Here is a 19,303-nt window from a genome sequence, read left to right on the forward strand (position 1 = left end):
CCGCCCCCGCCTCGCCCCGCCCCCGCCCCGCCCCGGCGACGCTCACGGCCGGCGCTGCGCAGGCGCGAGACTTGCGCTGTCGCGGGAAGCGGCGGAGGCGTTTGGGGGCTCGGGGAGGCGGGGCGCTCGGCCGCTCGGAAGGAGGGCGGAATGGAGAAGCGGAGCCGAGGCGGGAACCCGCCCTTGAACCAGACCCTGCAGGTGCCCGCCGTGACGCCTCGGAAAGAGCGGAGGCCGAGCATGTTCGAGAAGGAGGCAGTGAGTGCGGAGGCGGGGCTCGCCTTCCCCAAGCGCCTCCCCCCGGCTGGGAGGCGGGGCTTCTGCCGCCGCGACTCCGAGTCCTCGGCTGGGAGGCGGGGCTTCTGCCGCCGCGACTCCGAGGCCTCGGCTGGGAGGCGGGGCTTCTGCCGCCGCGACTCCGAGGCCTCGGCTGGGAGGCGGGGCTTCTGCCGCCGCGTCTCCGAGTCCTCGGCTGGGAGGCGGGGCTTCTGCGGCCGCGACTCCGAGTCCTCGGCTGGGAGGCGGGGCTTCTGCCGCCGCGACTCCGAGGCCTCGGCGGGGCTGCGCGGCCCCTGGGGGCTGGAGTGCTGCGATTTGTGTGGGTTGGACGGTGGAGCTCTAGGACGTTAACCGATAGAAAGAGCTTTCACGAGAGCGTCCTCAGGTCTCTGCACGTACTCAGCTTGCAGATATCCTAACAGCAGCCTAAGAGCGTGACTGCTCTACAGATGCACATAATGTTAGTATATTAGATGCCATCATACAAACCAGAGGCAGTTTTACCAGCCACAGATGAGAGTGTATGTGCTGTATTGAAACAGGGGAAGTGTCTGATACACCAAGCAGAACAAAGATGTCTTCAGTTTTTAAAAACGGCAGCACACTCAGTATTTGAAGAATATACGAGAAAAAAGTGAAGTTACAATATGTCCATTAACTTACTGTCTGAAATTAATGGAAAATGTCATTCAATTTTACTGGTGGTATAACACCAGGATTTCTGTATGACGGACCATTATTGTAATCAAGACTCCATCTTTTTTACTGAGACTTTAACAGAAAAAAAAATTTTTTTCCAAGGATACAAAACTAATGATAGAGCTGAGACTAGAAACTGTGTTCTTTTCCACTTGCTTGTAATGGTTTTTATTCATACCTACTTCATGGGACCCATACTTGATAGAACGAAGAAGAGATCACAAGCAAAACACTAATTTTGAAAATCCTAAAGCATTTCATACAAAAAGAATCCTCAGAATAGTCACGGCAACATTTCAGGTTCTAATGATAGCGCTTCGGTGTCTTATGTTTTACAGAGGAAAGAAAAAGAGCAAGGCTAGAAACTTTAATCTGTGGGACTTTAAATTTCATGCTCCCAGAAACTGTTGTATTGCCTGGCAATAAGTCTGAGTAACAGATAGGTCACCTGCAGTAAAAAAAATATGTCTGTACTTGGAGGCAGACAGAGGTGCCTTGTATAAACTTACTGCCGACTAAAGATCTGAAGTGGTCTTGGAAAATGAGTACTCCTGAATTCAGAAGGAGGAGACGCATAAGTGCACTTGGTATGTACGCAAGCAAAAATCTGGGAAGAAGGGATTATGGACCAAGGCAGTTCTTGCTTATTTGAAATGGATGTGATCGATCATAGCTGTTTTTAAAATCTAGATCCTAGAAGAAAGAACTTTGAATAAACCAATAAATAATTGGGAAGAGACTGAGGAAAGATTCCACACATGCTCAATAAATGTTCCTGAGGACAATGAGTGCACTGATGAGTCATTTCTAACGTTTGGTTAGCTGATAATTCCCATGTTCCTGAGCATAGGAGAAATTAGGACACACAATTTAATCAATAGAAGCATCTTTTGATTTTTGTCTGTCTTGCATCTATTTTTTTCTAGTAGTAGCACCTCAATTTTCCTTTGTAGAATTAACTAATCCTCTCCTGGATAGAGTCACTAATCCTCTACTGTCAGTCACTTCTCTTAACTTTGTGGTGAAGATGAGACCAAAACTAGAGTAATTATTCCTGGAATAATGCAAGAAAATGGTTGAGATTAATTCCAAATGAGGATAGTGTACTGAAGTGCCTCGTGTGTCTAGTCCTTTAGCCTTCTCTTCCATTCTGTGAAATATCTTTCCAGTTAATTACATTTTTGCTTAACAAGAAGTCAGTTTCTATTGCTTGCAACCAATGATCCCAAAACCTAAATCAGATTGCCAGAAATTGAAAACTTGATTAGTTTCACTTGTGTACATACATTGGAAAATCATAAATTCTACCAAGTGGCATTTAGAAATACATTAATGTAGTGACATCTCATGACCAAGCTCAGTTTGTTCAAGTTTTGTAATTAGGCTCAATGGAAGGAAATGCCATATCAATGGGTTAAATAATTAAACTCAGATTGTAGTAGAAGCAAAAATGTTGATCATATTTAAAATCTATACCTAATTTTTAGAAGTGATTACAAAGATTCTTCCTTAAAGAGAATACTAAATTAGGCCAACATTTTCTATGAGGAAGACATGGTAGAGATGTGAGTTGTTAGCAATTTTAAAACCATGCATGCATGCCCTATCCCCAAGGGAATCGTTCCAATTGGGAGCCACTGTTAATGATACAGTGTAGTTTTATCCCTTAAGTATGCTGTGGGGGGAAGGAAGATGGCAGTTACCCTAGAGAGAAGCATTCTCTTAAAAATTAAAAAAATAATAACGGTTTTGTTTTTAAGCAATTTAGGGAGCTAATAAGGCCTCTCTTCCCCGGCTAAAACAAAGGAGTCTGACAGATAGTCGGAATAAGAGATTTGTTTTTGATGAAGGTCTTCTACTAGCAGCCAACATGGAATAACAAACTCCTATGAGAAACTATGGAAAATAATATAAAATGTATGAAGCAGTCGTTTCCATTGGTTGGATGAAAGGCAAGACAGGATATTGATCTCTGAGGGAAAAGAAATGGCAAATGTGAACCCCAAGATTCCCTCTAACTTACCGAGGGATCCCAGCCCACGTCTTATGGAGAGGTCTTCCTTAGTGGAGAAGCATTAGAGACCCAGGGTAAGTCAAGGTGGCATGAGTCTGCAGAGCACAGTATTCGGAGACAGCTGTACAAATATTTCCAGATGTCTGCAGAGGACTTGCCTCGTTTCCTCCATAGTACAGCAGTGCATCTGGCAAGGAAACCACCTGTGGCCACAAAAAGAATTACCCCAAAGGAGCAAAAAAAGAAAACCCTTGACTTACACAAACTCATAATACCAGCATGGGCCAGGGAGCTGTGTCCTACACAACTAGACTGAGAAACAATGGGTTGAACCGGAGTGGGGCGGGGGAAAGGCGGAAGAAGGGGAGGAAAAAAATATTTTGAGTCCCCAAGTGAAGAGAGGAGAGGGGAAAGACAAAAAATATTTGAAGAATTAATGGATAATAAATTTCCAAATTTGATGAAAACTATAAACCTACTATAAATCCAAGAAGCCCAATGAACTTCAAGCAAAAGAAAATTATGCTGAGGCATTTAATAAACTTACTTAAAATCAGTGGTTAAAAATTAAAACTAGAAAAAAAGCTTTTAAGTACAGAGGAACAAAGATGAAATGATAGCAGACTTCGCATCAGAAAAAATGCAAGCCAGAAGATTGAGGCATCATCTTTACATTTCTGAAAGATAATTTAAAGTATATATAGAGGTGAAAAAACTACCAGCCTAGAATTCTACACCAAGTGAAAATACCTTTCAAAGACAAAGACAAACCAATGAGTTTTTCAGACATGAAATCTAAAAGAATTCAGCAAACCTATGAGAAATGTCCTTCAAACAAAAGGAATATGATATAAGATGTAAATCTAGACAAAGGAATAGAAAGCACTACGAGTGGTAAATATGTTGATAGATGTATGGATTTTCCTTATTTTTTAATTTATTTAAAGATCATTGATTAAATCCAAAGTAATGGCATATTGTTGGGTTTATAGCACAAAGGCCAGAGAAGTGGGAGAAGAAGGGGAGGAAGTATACCATTGTAAAGCTCTTATGCTATATGTGAAGTGGTATAATATGATTTGAAGGTAGACTGTGGTAAGTTAAAGGTATATACTACTGTGTTTCCCCGAAAGTAAGACCTAGCCAGACAATCAGCTCTTATGCGTCTTTTGGAGCAAAAATTAATATAAGACCCGGTATTATATTGTATATTATATTATACCTAGACTTATATTAATTTTTGCTCCAAAAGACACATTGGAGCTGGTTGTCCAGCTAGGTCTTATTTTGGGGGAAACACAGTTATATAAGCCCTAAAGCCACCACAGAAAATGAATAAAGCTCATAGGTTAACAAATGACATAAAATAGAATCATTAATAATACTTAATTCAAAAGAAAGCATAAAACATACACGGAATAAAGAACAGATGGGACAAATAGGAAACAAAAAATAAAGATTTAAAAAAATAATGTCAACCACATTAAATGTAAATGTTACAAATATCCCATTTAAAATTCAGAGATTATTGGATTGGTTATAAAAGCAAGATGAAACTATGTATTGTTTATAAGAAACACACTTTAAAGGCACAAATAGGTAGAAATGAAAAGGATGAGAAAAGATATACTATGTGAACACTAATCAAAAGAAAGCTGGAGTGCCTGTATTTATATTTCTAATATTATGAGAGATAAAAGAGGGTCATCTCATAGTGTTAATAGATCAATTCATCAGAAAGCCATAACAATCCTAAATGTTTACGCACGTAAAATCAGAGCTTTGAAATACAGAAATCAAAAGTTTATATATGAGGTGTGATCAAAAGACATGGTGTTTAAATTTAAAAAATTTGTTACGGTAAAAGACACATTGCCATTAATCCTCCTCAAAATACTCCCCTTTGCTTTGAACACACTTATCCCATTGTTCTTGCCACTTTCTGAAGCAGTTCTGGAAGTCCTCTTTCGTGAGTGTCTTTACTTCATCCTTTATCATGACAATGCTCCATGTCACACATTGCTTCCAGTATACGGTAATTTCTGTCAACTGAAAACATTACAGTGTGTCCTCATTCACCTCATTCACTGGATCTGGCACCGTGTGACTTCTGGCTCTTCCCCAAAGACAAAATGACCATGAAAGGTAAACATTTTGAATTGATTCAGGACATCGAGGCAGCCATGACAGCGCAACTAAAGACACTCACAAAAGACGATTTCCAGAACTGCTTCAGAAAGTGGCAAGAACGATGGGATGAGTGTGTTCTGGAATGAGTGTGTTCGAAGCTTTTGAGGGGGATTAATGTCAATGTGTCTTTTACTATAATAAATTTTAAAAATTTGAACATTGTATCATTTGATCACACCTTGTATTTCTTGCTGAAGTAGACACCCATAATTACAGTTGTAAATTTCAACACGTCTATCTCTGTCTCACAATAATTAACAGAATAAGCAGAGAAAAAGCTAGGATATAAAACATAAACAATACTATAATCCAACTTGAATTGATGGTCTTCTATACAGTACTCCATGCAACCACAGCCGAATAAATGTTCTTTAGAAGTGTGTATGAAACATTGCTAAAACACAACATCTAGGGACATAAGACCAAGTTCCAATGACAGACATTTAGATCATACAAAGTATATGCTCTTGTCACAGTGTAATAAATTAGAAATCACTATCAGAAAAATATATGGAAAACTGCAAATTGATAACTATATGACACACTTCTAAATAACCCATTGGTAAAAGAATAAAACTTTTAAACTGAATGAAAATGAAAATTTCAAAAATTTTAGGATGTAGCTAAAGCAATATGTAGGGAAATTTATAACCCTAACTATTAGGAAGATTTCAAATCACAGACACACCAGGGCCAAGCATGCACAGCAAGATGATTTTCCTCAAGTTTTATGTAAAGAGGCAGAGAGTGACCAACTGGGAGAGAGGGGCCTCAGGAGAAACCAATCCTACTAGCATCTTAATCTTAGACTTCCAGCCTCCAGGATTGTGAGCAAATAAATTTCTGTGGTTTAAGGCATCTGGTGTGTGGTATTTTGACAGCTCTAGCAAACTAATATATAGACACAAATTACCATAGAAATAATAGATACCTATATAGCCCCTATCAAAGAATAGCTTAAAACTGTCCCGTCAAGAAAACAGGGCTAGATGGCTTTTCTGGTGAGTTTCTACCAAATGTGTTCTCAAAATTGAAAAGGAAAGAATTCATCCCAATTCATCCTATGAGGCCAGCATTGCCCTGCTATCAAACCTGGAGTAATATTAGGTTGGTGCAAAAGTAATTGCGGTTTTTGCAATTATTTTAAACCACAATTACTTTTGCACCAACCTAATAACAAGAAAACATCAATAGTCCTCATGAACATAAATGCAAAGATTCTTAAAATTAAAGCAGATCCAAGAATGTATAAGAAATATATATATATATATATATATATATATATATATATATATATATACACTGCACCCAACATAGGCACATCTAAATATATAAACCAAGTATCAACAGACCTAAAGGGAGGAATAGTCAGCAATACAATAATAGTTGTATTGTAGGGAATGTCAATACCTGAACTTATATTGATGGATAGATCATCCAGACAATCAATAATCAATAAGGAAACATTGGTCTCTAATGACACGTTAGATTAGATGGACTTAACATAGATAAAGAACATTCCATCCACAAACAGTAGAATACACATTCAAGTGCACCTGGAACAGTCTCCTGGATGGATCATATATTAAACCACAAAACAAGTCTCAATAAATTTAAGAAAATTGAAATAATATAAAGCACCTTTCATAATACATTGTTATGAAACTAGAAATCAATTACAAAAAACAAAACTTCATAAATATGTAGAGATTAAAGAACATGCTAGTGAACAACCAATAGGTGAATGAAGAAATTAAAAAATGCCTTGACACAAATGAAAACGGAAATACAACATACCAAAATTTAAGGGATGCAGCAAAAGCAGTCTGAGAAGGAAGTTCAAAGTGATAAATGCCTATTTTAACTCTTGCACTGCATTAATTGATTTCAAGTTTTTTTCCCCAAAATGTGTCAGAAATCCACAAAACAAAAAGTTGATGTTTTGACTATTTCATGCATTTAATAACAATTTTAGCTGCTTTGTATGTAAATGACATTATTTTTATGTATAAAATTTTCCCATTGTTATTCATTCTTGAAAAACACAAAAATGTAGAAAAATGTACATCTGCTTTCCTAAACTTCCTTTCTGGAAGTTTCCATCCACAGTCAGCAGATGGAAATACTCATTTGGATATATCCGACTGTTGTGGCAAAAGGGTGAGAAAGGAGAAAATCTCAACCCAACTTTATACCACAGGGAACTAGAAGAAGAACAACAAATGAAGCCCAAAGTTAGTAGAAGAAAGAAAGTAACAAAGATCTGAGTGGAAATAAATGAAATAGACTAAAAAGATAATAGAAAAGATCAATGAAACTAAGAACTTGTTCTTTTGAAAGATACACAAAATTGACTATTTACATAGACTCACCAAGAAAAGAGAGGGCTCAAATAAAATCAGAAATGAAAGAAGAGACATTGTAACTGATAGCACAGAAATAAAAAGGATCATAAAAGGTTACTGTGAACAATTATACACCAATAGTTTGGATAACCTGGAAGAAATGAATAAATTCCTAGAGGCATACAACTTTTTAAGACTGAATCATGAAGAAATAAAAACTATCTGATAGACCAACTACTGGTAGGGAGATTGAATAGTAATCAAAAACCTCCCAACAAACAAAAGTTCATGACCAGATGGCTTCACAGGTGAATTCTACCAAACATTTAAAGAAGAATTGATACCTATCCAAAAATCAGAAGAGAAAGGAACACTTCCAAACTCATTTTATGAGGCCAATATGACCCTGATACCAAAACTAGACAAGGACACCACAAGAAGAGAGAATTACAGGCTGCTATGTCTGGTGATTGTAGATGAAAAAATCCTCAAAAAATATTAGTAAACTAAATTCAACAATTCATCTTTAGAAAAATCATACATCATGATCAAGTAGGATTTATTCCAGGGATGCAAGGATGGTTCAGCATCCTAAATCCATCATTTGGATATACCACCTTAACAAAATGAAGGATAAAAATCATTTGAGTATCTCAATAGATGCAGTAAAAGCATTTGATAAAAGCTTAATATCCATTTACGATAAAATATTTCAGACACGCGGAACTCACGTCTGATTTTAGAACACATTGAATTCTTGCTTTGAGCTCTTTGCCCCTTCTATTTCCTGGTCCTTTTAGAATTCCTTCCAAACCTTACTTCTAAGGGGCTTTCTCTGATCGTTCATTCTAAATTGGTCCCTCGCAATCAGTTTCTATCAAGTCATGTGATCTTATTTTGATAGCAATGAGTTTATTCATTTTCCTATGTACATTGTTGTCTCGGCGCCTGCTATGTAGAATGGTAACTCCATGACTGCAGCCCTTGATTATAAGTTAATACAGGTAGAACAATTGATTTCTGGTTACTATAATGAAGCTCACCACTGTCATCCAGCACCTGGAGCATTGCTCTGGACCATGCGAGGTACTAACTAAATATTTCCTTCAAGACTGCTGAATGTCACACAGCAAATGTTGACTGTCAAAAGCATCGAATGATGTATATGCCAAATCAATACACTTTTGTTATCTTTTCAACTTAAGACTTAGGAATGTCTTACCTGAATGTTGTATTATTTATTAGAAGATAAAAGTAAAATAATGAAGAATATTATTTTTGTAACCTTAACATGAGAGATTTTCCTTACACACCTGTCTCCTAACCACTCAGTTGCCGTCTGGAGGCCACACTTGTTTCTAGTTCTTTTGCATCTTTCATGGCCAGTCTAAATATATGCATGCAAATTTGTGTATTTGTGTTTCTACATAGCAAATAGATTCTAGCTAGCCAGCTGTTCTTTTTTCTTCTTTTACCAAATTGATAGCAAGGGCTGGGCAGTGAGTCCAGGATTCACTAACTGCATTGTCATAGAAGTGTCTTGTATTGGACCTCCAAGTTTTGTGTTATCCCAGTCCTGTTGTGCCAGGGTTCTGAGATCTGAAATGTCATTTTGCAATTTAAAAAGTCATGTCTTCTCATGTCTGTCTTTCAGTATACACAGATTTTAAGAGAAAGGCTGAAGGAATCGTTTCATGATGTTCAGTATGTAGAGCCTCCATTTGATGAGTCGGTTACTGATATAGGGAAAGAATGGAAGAATGCCCTAGCGAAATTACGGTTTGCAAATTCATACAGAATGGAGCCACTAAAAAAATTCCAAGCTTATTCAGTACAAACTAAAGTCCAGCAGATACTAAAGGTAGGTTGGTAGATATGTATGATAGCAATATTTTAACTTCGGGGGTTTGATAATCTATATGCAGATTTATGGCAGTGTAATTACCCTGGTTGATTTTTTATTGCATTTACCTCAGAAAATGTGAAAGTACTTTATAGTCATACTTAATCTTCATATTGATGCTATAAGCTGAATTAAAGGGAATCTTATTTCATTCAGCTTTTTTTTTTTTTTTTTTTAAGATTTTTTTATTGGGGAAGGGGAACAGGACTTTTTTATTGGGGAACAGTGTGTACTTCCAGGACTTTTTCCCAAGTCAAGATGTTGTCCTTTCAGTCTTAGTTGTGGAGGGCGCAGCTCAGCTCCAGGTCCAGTTGCCATTGCTAGTTGCAGGGGGCAGAGCCCACCATCCCTTGCAGAGGGTAGTCGAATCGAACTGGCAACCTTGTGGTTGAGAGCCCACTGGCCCATGTGGGAATTGAACTGGCAGCCTTCGGCGTTAGGAGCATGGAGCTCCAACCACCTGAGCCACCTGGCCAGCTTCTCATTCAGCTCTTAATTGTCCATATATTATTTATCCCTCAGGTTTCATGTTTCTCCCACAATTGGAGGAATGAATAAAAACGAACATACTGACTATGTATGTATGTGTGAAAATTGGTTCCTGACTATGCTAAAACAGCTACGAATAGGCAATTCCCAGTCTAGACATAGGTGGTTTTCTTCTTTAAACAGAGTGGAATGTAAAGTTCACTTAAGACAGTTGGTTGAAACTCAGGCACATGTTTCCAGGCTAGTTTTAAAAAGTTTGTTCAATTTAAAAACGAATGCTGCAATACTAATATTAACACCAATATTATTTATACTAGTTTTGGTATCTAGTATACTAGTTTTGGGAAGTCTGCATTGTTCATAGGGAAAGAATTCCCTTCACCATCCTTTCTGATAAAGACCAAATTGTGATTTTCATTTTATTATGGAAAGTTTGTTTGAGGGACCACGTTTTCTGAATCCCCTTTTCATCTTTGGCCTTTAGTTCTGGGCACAAGGCACCGAGCTGATTTCTGACAACAGATTCCTTTTATGGTGCCCCACCCAGCCTGATGTGAGAGGATGCATTTTGCTGTGTTTTGCTGTGTCTCCCTCAGTCCAACCGCACAGACTGAGTTCAAATGTATTGACTGTAGTACGATTTCACATTGTATTTACATAGAGTTTCACTGGGCATGATGGAGCCTGGAGCAGCTTATTGGACATGGAGGTGGATGGCTAAGCATCATGCAGAGGCTGGAGGTTTCCCCAAGGGTTCAGGGAACCCTGAACAGAGCTCTCGACACAGAAATGGTGTATATGGATGGAGCTTCCGGGTGTCTCCCTCTAGGAAGTTCTCATCATTTATTTAAAAAGAGCCCTTAGGTAGATAAAGCCTGATATGTTAGGCAGATTCAGAAAAGAATGGCTATTGCTAAGTATCCAAAAGATAAAGCCACAGCCAAATGCCTGAGGGGAATAAATGCTTCTAGGCCCAGTTTTAGAAACATTCTAGAAGGGAACCAAAACCCAAAGATGGCAATTCCTTTGGTTTTACTTGCCTGTAAAATAACTGGTAGGAGTCCATTTACTGTCACTAGAGCCCAGACATTGGTTAATTGATCATGCGTCCACGTCAATTGACCAAAGGCATGAGCTGTCTGCTCACTAGGTGGTCCAGGTCTGCTGTGATTTGTAGGACAATGTAGTGCTGTGCGTCCACATCTAACTCCCCCCATGTGTCCATTACCTCATTAACAGCCATGAGGAGAAACTTTTGATTTCCTTGGCATTCTCCTGGAGGCCACAGAAGAAAGCAGTCCAGTGGGAAGCCATAGGGATAGTGTAGAAAGAAGCTTTGATTCAAGGAGGCTGAGGAGAGGAACCACAGAATGCATGCCCTGGGCCCGCGGAACCCTGGCTTCAGGGAAACCCACATCAGAATCTTAGCGAATACATATGTTTTAAAAAGATTGATTTCTTCTACCTAAGGATTCTCAGAAGCTTTCTTTTAAAATTCCCATTGTGTCTACCTAATAACCGGTTGATAAAGTAATCTATAAAAGGGAAACTTATAGCTTAAGAGTTGGTAACAAAGAGTAGTTGAACATAATCTAAAAACCAAAATAAATTTTCTTCAAAATTGTTATTGAAATAAATTGGTAAGCGTAACATTCATTTAATAGTATTTGGTTAGGAATATGTGTATTTTTAAAAAAAGTTATATGTATTTAGACATGCTTTTTACTTGAATTTTTATTTAGAAAATATTTGTTTTGAAAATTAAAATATTTTTCTTAATTTTTTAAGGAAATTCTGAAAGATGTCAAATATGATGATAAAGTCTTCTCTCATTTGTCACTTGAATTAGCAGACCGCATATTGTTAGCGGTCAAAGAATTTGGGTACTACCGTTATAAGTTCATTATAAAAGTATTATTTATTCAAAAGACTGGTCAGGCAATAAACGTAAGTACTGCACTGATTCAGCATCTTTCTGTCGATTAGAACTGTAAGGTCTTGCCTCTCTAAGGACTTAGCATTTATTGTGATGTCTCCACGGTGTTTCAAGACCCTGTGGTACCTCTAGAATGAAAGGGTAATTTTGTTAAACATATGTACTAACCTAGAAATGACATTTTTCTAGTAATAATTTATTAAATTGTATAGATAGCCTGTTTCTTGAGCATACCAGTTTTGATAATTTAATGGCATTTAATAATTAACCAGTAAATTTATTTTAGTCACTAATGGGTGGTAGGTACTGAGGAAATTACAGAGAATTCTAAGACGTGGACCATGAGTCTCAAAGAGTGTTTACTCTGGTCAAGGAAATAAAGCAACACAGTTTAAGAGTTGAAAACAAAATACTGTGGATGGTGTAACAGCCTGGGTTTGGCATCCGATTGGCCCAGTTGTCAGTCCTGGCAGCAGCACTCACTACTGTGCCTGGGCCTCATTTTGCATCTGTAAAATGGGGACGGTAAAACCTTCTTGCTGGAGTTGTGAGGGCTCAGTGAAGTCGTCGGTGTTAAAATCCTTAACGTAGTTTCCAGCACAGAGCCCTCAATAAAGATTATTGTTATCCATTACAAGTAAAACTGCAATACCACGAGGCTGTGTAAGTTTCTAGTGAGTTAAGAGTGCGTATGCGGACTTGGGCACAGTCTCAGAGGCTTCAGGGAGGAGGGACGTGCACATGGAAGGGTGGACAGGAGGACGGGGTGGGCAGAGAGTTGCTGGCCACATGGCAAGACAGAGGGGCTCCCAGGAGAAGAGAATTACCACCACGTACTACATACACACGGGAGTAATGGGCAGCTTTTCGATGGTGATCATGCTGCTTCTCTAGAGAAAATTAAGGCAGGATGATGTGATAGAGGGACAGTGTCACTAAATGGGATTACTCCTCCCTGGAGACAGGGAGGCCCTCTGATGTCTGAATGACAAGAAGAAACCAGCTGTGCCAAAGATCAGGGACAAGAACTCCCAAATAGAGAAAACACGGAGTGCACAGGTGTGGAGGCAGGGACGGACCTGGCGTGCTGGTGATGTCCAGGGGGGTGGGAGGGTATTGAGGCAGCGGAGTGTGGTATGATGTGCATCGAGAATATTCTGCACTGCGGCCACCCAAGAGTTTAGCGGCTGAAAACAGTTTGCTTGTCATTCTGTGGGGCAGCGCGGCCTGGACCCACCATTTGCTTTTTCTGCTGGACCCACTGATGTGCTCTTGGCCGTTTGGTGACTCGGCTGAGCCTAGAGGTCCAAGACGGCCTCGCTCACATATTTGACAGTCGGTGCTGGCCATTGGCTGGGGTACTTGGGTTTGCCTGCACATGAGCCATCGCCATCCAGTGGACTCGATGGGCTTCCTCGCATGGGGGTCTCCTCACAGCACACCAAGAAGGGGAGAGCAGAAGAGGCCTGGCTTGGAAGTCACACAGTGTCACATTCTTTTGCTTGAAGCAAGTCCCAGTGCCAGCTAATATTCAAGGGATGGAAAATAGATTCAGCCTCTTGATGGGAGAGACCACGAGTGGCGTGTGGCCATTTTAGATGCACCACAGAAAGATAGACTGTAGTCAGATCACGTATGGCTTCGTAAGCGAGGCACAGGACTCAGGACTTTCTCTAACAGCCTAACAGCCATTTCTTCATTTCAAGACAAAGTCCTAACAAAGTTCCAGCTGGAAACCTTTGAAAGTGGGCAGAGTGGTTCCCTGTGAAGGACTGTAACCCAGCAGAGCGCCACTGTGTGCAGAATGACAAGACCCAAGTTGCAGAGGGGCCTCCAGTCCTTCCCAGACACTGGAATGTAGGCTTGGTAGATAACTCCTGGTGCCGTAAAAGAGAAGCCAGATGTAGCAGCATCATAAAGGCTTTTCAGGAAAGGGAAAATTGGACAAAGTCCTTTTTAAATACAGCTTTCTAAGGTACTGATGCATCTTTGAAAGAATCAAACTTATGCAGATTTAAAAATTCTTAGCATGTTCAATCTGAAGTTGCTCTTTTAAACGTTTCTCATAGATTGCCAGCCGGTGGATCTGGGATGTTACATGGGACAGCTGGGTTGCAGCTCAACATGAAACGGAAACGTACGTGGCCTTGGCCTTGGTGTTTGCTCTGTACTGTGAATAGGCTGTCCGTGTGCTGAGGTTTGCCTGCACATGAGCCGTCGTCATCCAGTGGACTCGATGGGCTTCCACTGGAATGTTTGCTTCTCAACTTTTAAAAAATGCTTGAAATTCATAGATTTGTGAACTGCACAGTAGTTTTGATTAGCTATATTTTTATTTCAATTGAAGCTTGTATTTTTTAACAACAAATAAAAGCTGGATCTTTATCTTACTAGTTATCATATTTATTAAAACTATTAAACATATTAATCCATATATATGAAAATATGAATGCTTTAGTAGATTATAATATGAGAAAATTATACTTCTTCTTAGACTTAAGGAAATTATAATTTACTGTAGGAAATTATGATACAACCTTGTAAAGTATCAAATTAAGCAAATGTTAAGATTGATTTTGGAAAACTCCTACAGGCAGATGTATTTTGAATGGTATGTTAATACATTGTATGCATTCTTTTGAAAGGAATTACCAAGTCTGAAAGAAAAATGTTAAGGTATTTAGTATGTCCCTAACTGATACCTCCGTCCCCAATCAAAATGCAGATAAATGTGTGGTCTTTCTGTTTCCGAGTCTGAGAGTCAGGCTCTTTTTAGATGCAAGAACCAAAAAACCTAATACAATTGTTTTTTAAAAAGAGGAAAATTGTATTTTCCAGGCATTTGATTGAGGATCCAGTACTTTCTGTCTTCGTCCTCTCCCTGCAGACCTCTATGTACATTTGTTTAACTGGATATAATTGAATCATGTCCCCGTGACTAGACTGGTCATAATTCAGTCCCTGGGGTTGGGATTGGAGCCTGACTTCCCTGAAGTGCACAGCTGTGTGAAAAGAGTGGGTACAGCTATAAATTGGAGCTCTTCAAGGAAGTGGGGGGCGGGTTTGGGGGAGGCAACCAATACTGTGTGTGACAATCCAGGCGATTTTCATAGTTACGTGGTCATGTGCCGTATGACTCCGTTTTAGTCAGTGACGGGATGTATATATGATGGTGGTTCCATAAGGTTATGATGGAACTGAAAGATTCCTATCACACAGTGACACATGGCCGTCGTAATGTTGTGGCATGACACATTACAGCTGGCCACAGTGTTCGGTAGGGTGACAGGCTGTGCAGGCTTGTAGCTCAGGAAATCAGCTGAATCACACAGCATGGGTGTGTGGCAGGCGGTACCGTCCAGGTGTGTAGAAGTGCTCTCTGGTGTTTGCACAACAATGAAATTGGCTATGACGCATTTCTCAGGACGTGTCCGCTTCCTGGAGCAGCATGACTGTACAGGTGGACCTCAGAGATATTGTGGATTCAGTTCCAGGCCACTGCAATAAAGCGAGCCACATACACTTTTGGTTTCCCAGTGTGTATATTAGTTACGTTTACACTATACTGTAGTGCATTACGTGTGCAATTGCGTTATGTCCCCAAAACCCAATGTACTTACCTTCATTACAAAATCCTTTATTGCTAAAAATGCTGACCATCATCTGAGCCTTCAGCAAGTCCTAATCTTTTTGCTGGTGGAGGGTCAGCCTCGATGTTGATAAAAACGCGGTATCTACGAAGCGCAATGAAGAAAATGCAAGAAACGAGCCATGCCTATATCAGAACTTGAAACACCTTGTCTGACCGAACAGGCAGTAAAAATACCCATGAGCTGAGTGATCTATAAACAGGAAGGTAGAAAAGGAGAGGAAAGCTTTCTCTCTGCTTAATGTGTTATAATGACTCAGCAATCCAGCACTAACACTGCCATGCTACACAGCACAGACATGGCAGTTGCAGCCCTGAAGATCTTCTCAGCAGGAGTTGTCAGTTGTCACCTTGGCCATGGAAAAGAGTCAGTAATAACCAACCTGTGACATACTTCCTGTGAAGCACGGCGCCTTCTTGATGAACTTGTCGGGATTCATTAGTTGTAAAGTATACTGCCTCCTATCTGAACTGACGGCCTTGCAGATGGGGCTGTGTGTGAAGGAGAACTGCACCTTCCTCCGCAGGTGAGGCACCTGTGTGAGTTGTTAGCATAATCAAGCACTTGTGCCCACCTCTACCGGAGCCCGGAGCATTAAGTGCTAAAATGTTACCTATATTATTTGCTTTGACACCTCAGAAGTACCTTAGTTTTGCTCTTCCTCTTGCCCACATCCCAACCCCACATATATTTAGCTGTGACATTTATAGACTCTAATTTTTTTGAAGTGCTTCCAAATGAATTTCCGTCAATGTAGAAATCCGAACATCCCCTAATCTGACCCACTGCTTCTCAAAGCCTTTTACTGCAGGCTACTGGACTCCCTTTCTTTACATGCTTCTAGAATACTTCCATATGCCCAGATGCACTTTGTTTCTTACCTCTCCACCGGCCTGACTTTTCCCTGAGGACAGTCCCACTGAAAGCTGCTTTTTCTCTCAGGGCCAGGAGGTGGGTAGGTGGCCCTTCTGACCTTAGAGCATCTAGCAGCTGGGAATTTAAACATCCGGATATACAGCCCTTCACCTCTGTGTATCAGCCTGGCCTCTAGTCCCTGGGCTTGTTCCTTCTCATCATCTGGAGACTTGATCTACCAGATCACAAGCTTCATCTCTACTCCGCTCCTGCCATAGTTCTTTGTGACTTCAATTTTCATGCAGATAATCACCAACAAGGCAGTCCTCGCTTCATGCGCTCTGATATGCACACATCTGGTTACCACAGTCCACTAGTAAAACACGAGTTCCCCAACACCATGCTTCGACTTTCAGTCACCACGGTGCATTACCTGTGAGTGATTTGGGAAGGTCCAAACCCCACAGTAACTCTGTAGTCCACACATCCTTATGTAAATAACATATGGCTTCATGATCCTTTTTCCAAGTCTGTCAGTCATCGGTCATGGCACATCTGTTACTCAGCTCAGTTCGCAACACAGCAAAGCTTGTGGTTGTGTTGTCTCCTTGTCTCCCAGTGACATGTGATGTTTACAGAAATGGGCCAATAAAAGGGAATTGGCCAGAAAAGACAAAAGTGCATCAAAGAAATAAGAAGTGACGATGCTGGAAATGAAGTTGAATGTGATTAGGACATTTGAAAATGACAACAGCAAAGCCTAGATAGGACGACCGCTGTGCCTGGCTGATGGTACTGCAGGCACCACAGGGAGAAAAGCCAGTGAGGAGAAAAAACAAGGTCAAGTCATGTCAACATCTTTTAGTTTAAATTGCTCTCAGAACAGAAACCCACGTATGTGGAGAAAGACCTTCCTCTTTGGATAGAAAACTGGAATAAAACAAAATTCCCAGTCTGGCTAGTGAGCACACAGGAGCCAAGTGCTGTAGTTGCCATGTTGAAAGAAAACTCATTACAAAGGGACTGAAAAACCACCTTTTCCTGCCAGTAAAGCTGGTTCTGTCACTTTATAAGTCAACGTGAATTGATTAATGTTGAGCTACCTGGGAAGCTGCTAGCCCCAGTCAGGGTGCTGCTGTGACGTCAGATTAGTGACAGCAAGCAGTGGTGGCGAAAGGAGGAAGTCCAGAGGAAGAGAAACCGGTAACAACTTCACTTTAAAGAAACTCTTGGAGATACTTTACAGCATTGAAAATGCAAAACATAAAATGTTGGAAACTACCCAAGCTCAGAAAAAGTATGACAAATTATCAAGATATAGAAAATATAAGTCATAGGATGGGCAGAAGGCAAGCACACTTCAAACTACTCTTGGTAAACTGTTTACAAAGAAAATACTAATTCTCAGTGTTTCTCATGTTTTAAATTGCAGTGTGCTAAGTAAATGTAAGTTTCACAATAAAAAACATTCCATATACATTTATAATTGGCAGTAAGGGAGTTCGATGTTTTAACAAAAGCTTTTTTTTTTTTTTTTTTTTTTTTAAAGATTTTATTGGGGAAGGGGAACAGGACTTTTATTGGGGAACAGTGTGTACTTCCAGGCCTTTTTTCCAAGTCAAGTTGTTGTCCTTTCAATCTTAGTTGTGGAGGGTGCCGTTCAGTTTCAAGTTGTTGTTCTTTCAGTCTTAGTTGTGGAGGGCGCAGCTCAGCTCCAGATCCAGTCGCCATTTCTAGTTGCAGGGGGCACAGCCCACCATCCCTTGCGGGAGTCGAACTGGCAACCTTGTGGTTGAGAGGATGTGCTCCAACCAACTGAGCCATCCGGGAGCTCAGCGGCAGCTCAGCTCAAGGTGCCGTGTTCAATCTTAGTTGCAGGGGCAGAGCCCACGATCCCTTGCGGGACTTGAGGAATCGAACTGGTAACCTTGTGGTTGAGAGCCCACTGGCCCATGTGGGAATCGAACCGGCAGCCTTCGGAGTTAGGAGCATGGAGCTCTAACCGCCTGAGCCACAGGGCCGGCCCCAAAAGTTTTTTTTAAAGCCATAGAACAATTGCAATTTTTCTTTGATTCTTAAAATCGCTTTGCACGATTGCGGGTTCTGTGGTCATTCTTATAGTCCTGTGCCATCCCGCAAAGCTGTGACTCTAGCTTCTCAGTTCCTTGACTAACTCACACTCAGTGACCTTTTCCTTTAGGTCACCTGGGTTCACCCTGTAGACCTTGTGATCATCAAAGTCAATTTGACCTCTGAACTTGCAATTGCAAGCAGGTTATTCTCATGCAGTTATTTCCTGCCCTTCCAGCTCACCACCTGTAGTACCTGAAGACAGCCACTCTTCAGTCTTATTGAAATCTCCAGTTCATTACCTTCCCCCACTACTAATAGTCCTCTTCTTGTCCTTGGTCATCTCAGCTGTCACGGCCCATCAGTATAATCACTGCCTTACAAACACACTCCAGGTCCCTTTGCCTCTTTTCTTCACCTGGGAAAACCCCTTCCTGAATGAACCCCATTACCCACTTGACTAGCCTGAATTCAAGTAGCTAAACTTGACTGAGAACATTGGAAAACTAGACTGACTGGTTGCACTTTTAACTCATGACCCCAAACCTCCAGTGGGCAAACCACTTGGCATCCTGGAAACTGCTCTTCTACTGTCTACACCTTTCTCCTCCAACTCTCTGCATCCCTCTTTCCCACTCACTTTCAGCTGATGATCTCACCTCATACTTTATTAAGGAAAGAAAAAGTATCAGAGGAAAATCCTTCAGGTTTTCCACCAGTAAATCTCTAACCCTACTTCCATCTGCAGCTGCATTATGTGTCCCGTCTGTGCCGAGGGACGGACCCGGCCGGCTCCCAGCAGCTGTGTCCTCTCTCTCCAGTCCTCACGACTCGCCCTCTTACTGAGTCATTGGCAGCATCTTCAAAACAACG

At 40.7% G+C, this 19,303-nt stretch overlaps 1 protein-coding gene across 2 annotated transcripts; it reads left to right on the plus strand.

The window, feature by feature from the left end:
• The first annotated feature begins 49 nt into the window (after positions 1–49).
• Positions 50–14,245, plus strand: DYNLT2 (dynein light chain Tctex-type 2). 2 transcript variants are annotated; one of them, XM_019712643.3, is made up of 4 exons: positions 50–258; positions 9,182–9,388; positions 11,708–11,866; positions 13,925–14,245. In XM_019712643.3, the coding sequence occupies exons 1-4, from the start codon at positions 151–153 to the stop codon at positions 14,033–14,035; spliced, it is 585 nt and encodes a 194-aa protein (XP_019568202.1). In that variant the 5' UTR covers positions 50–150; the 3' UTR covers positions 14,036–14,245. The 2 variants fall into 2 exon arrangements, with proteins under 2 accessions (XP_019568202.1, XP_019568201.1); XM_019712642.3 differs by lacking the exon at positions 11,708–11,866 and having other exon boundaries at positions 53–258.
• The last annotated feature ends 5,058 nt before the right edge of the window (positions 14,246–19,303 follow it).

Source organism: Rhinolophus sinicus, chromosome 2 (genome assembly GCF_057876585.1).
Source record: "Rhinolophus sinicus isolate RSI-liver-muscle chromosome 2, RSI-T2T, whole genome shotgun sequence".
In the NCBI taxonomy this organism is placed as follows: Eukaryota; Metazoa; Chordata; class Mammalia; order Chiroptera; family Rhinolophidae; genus Rhinolophus; species Rhinolophus sinicus.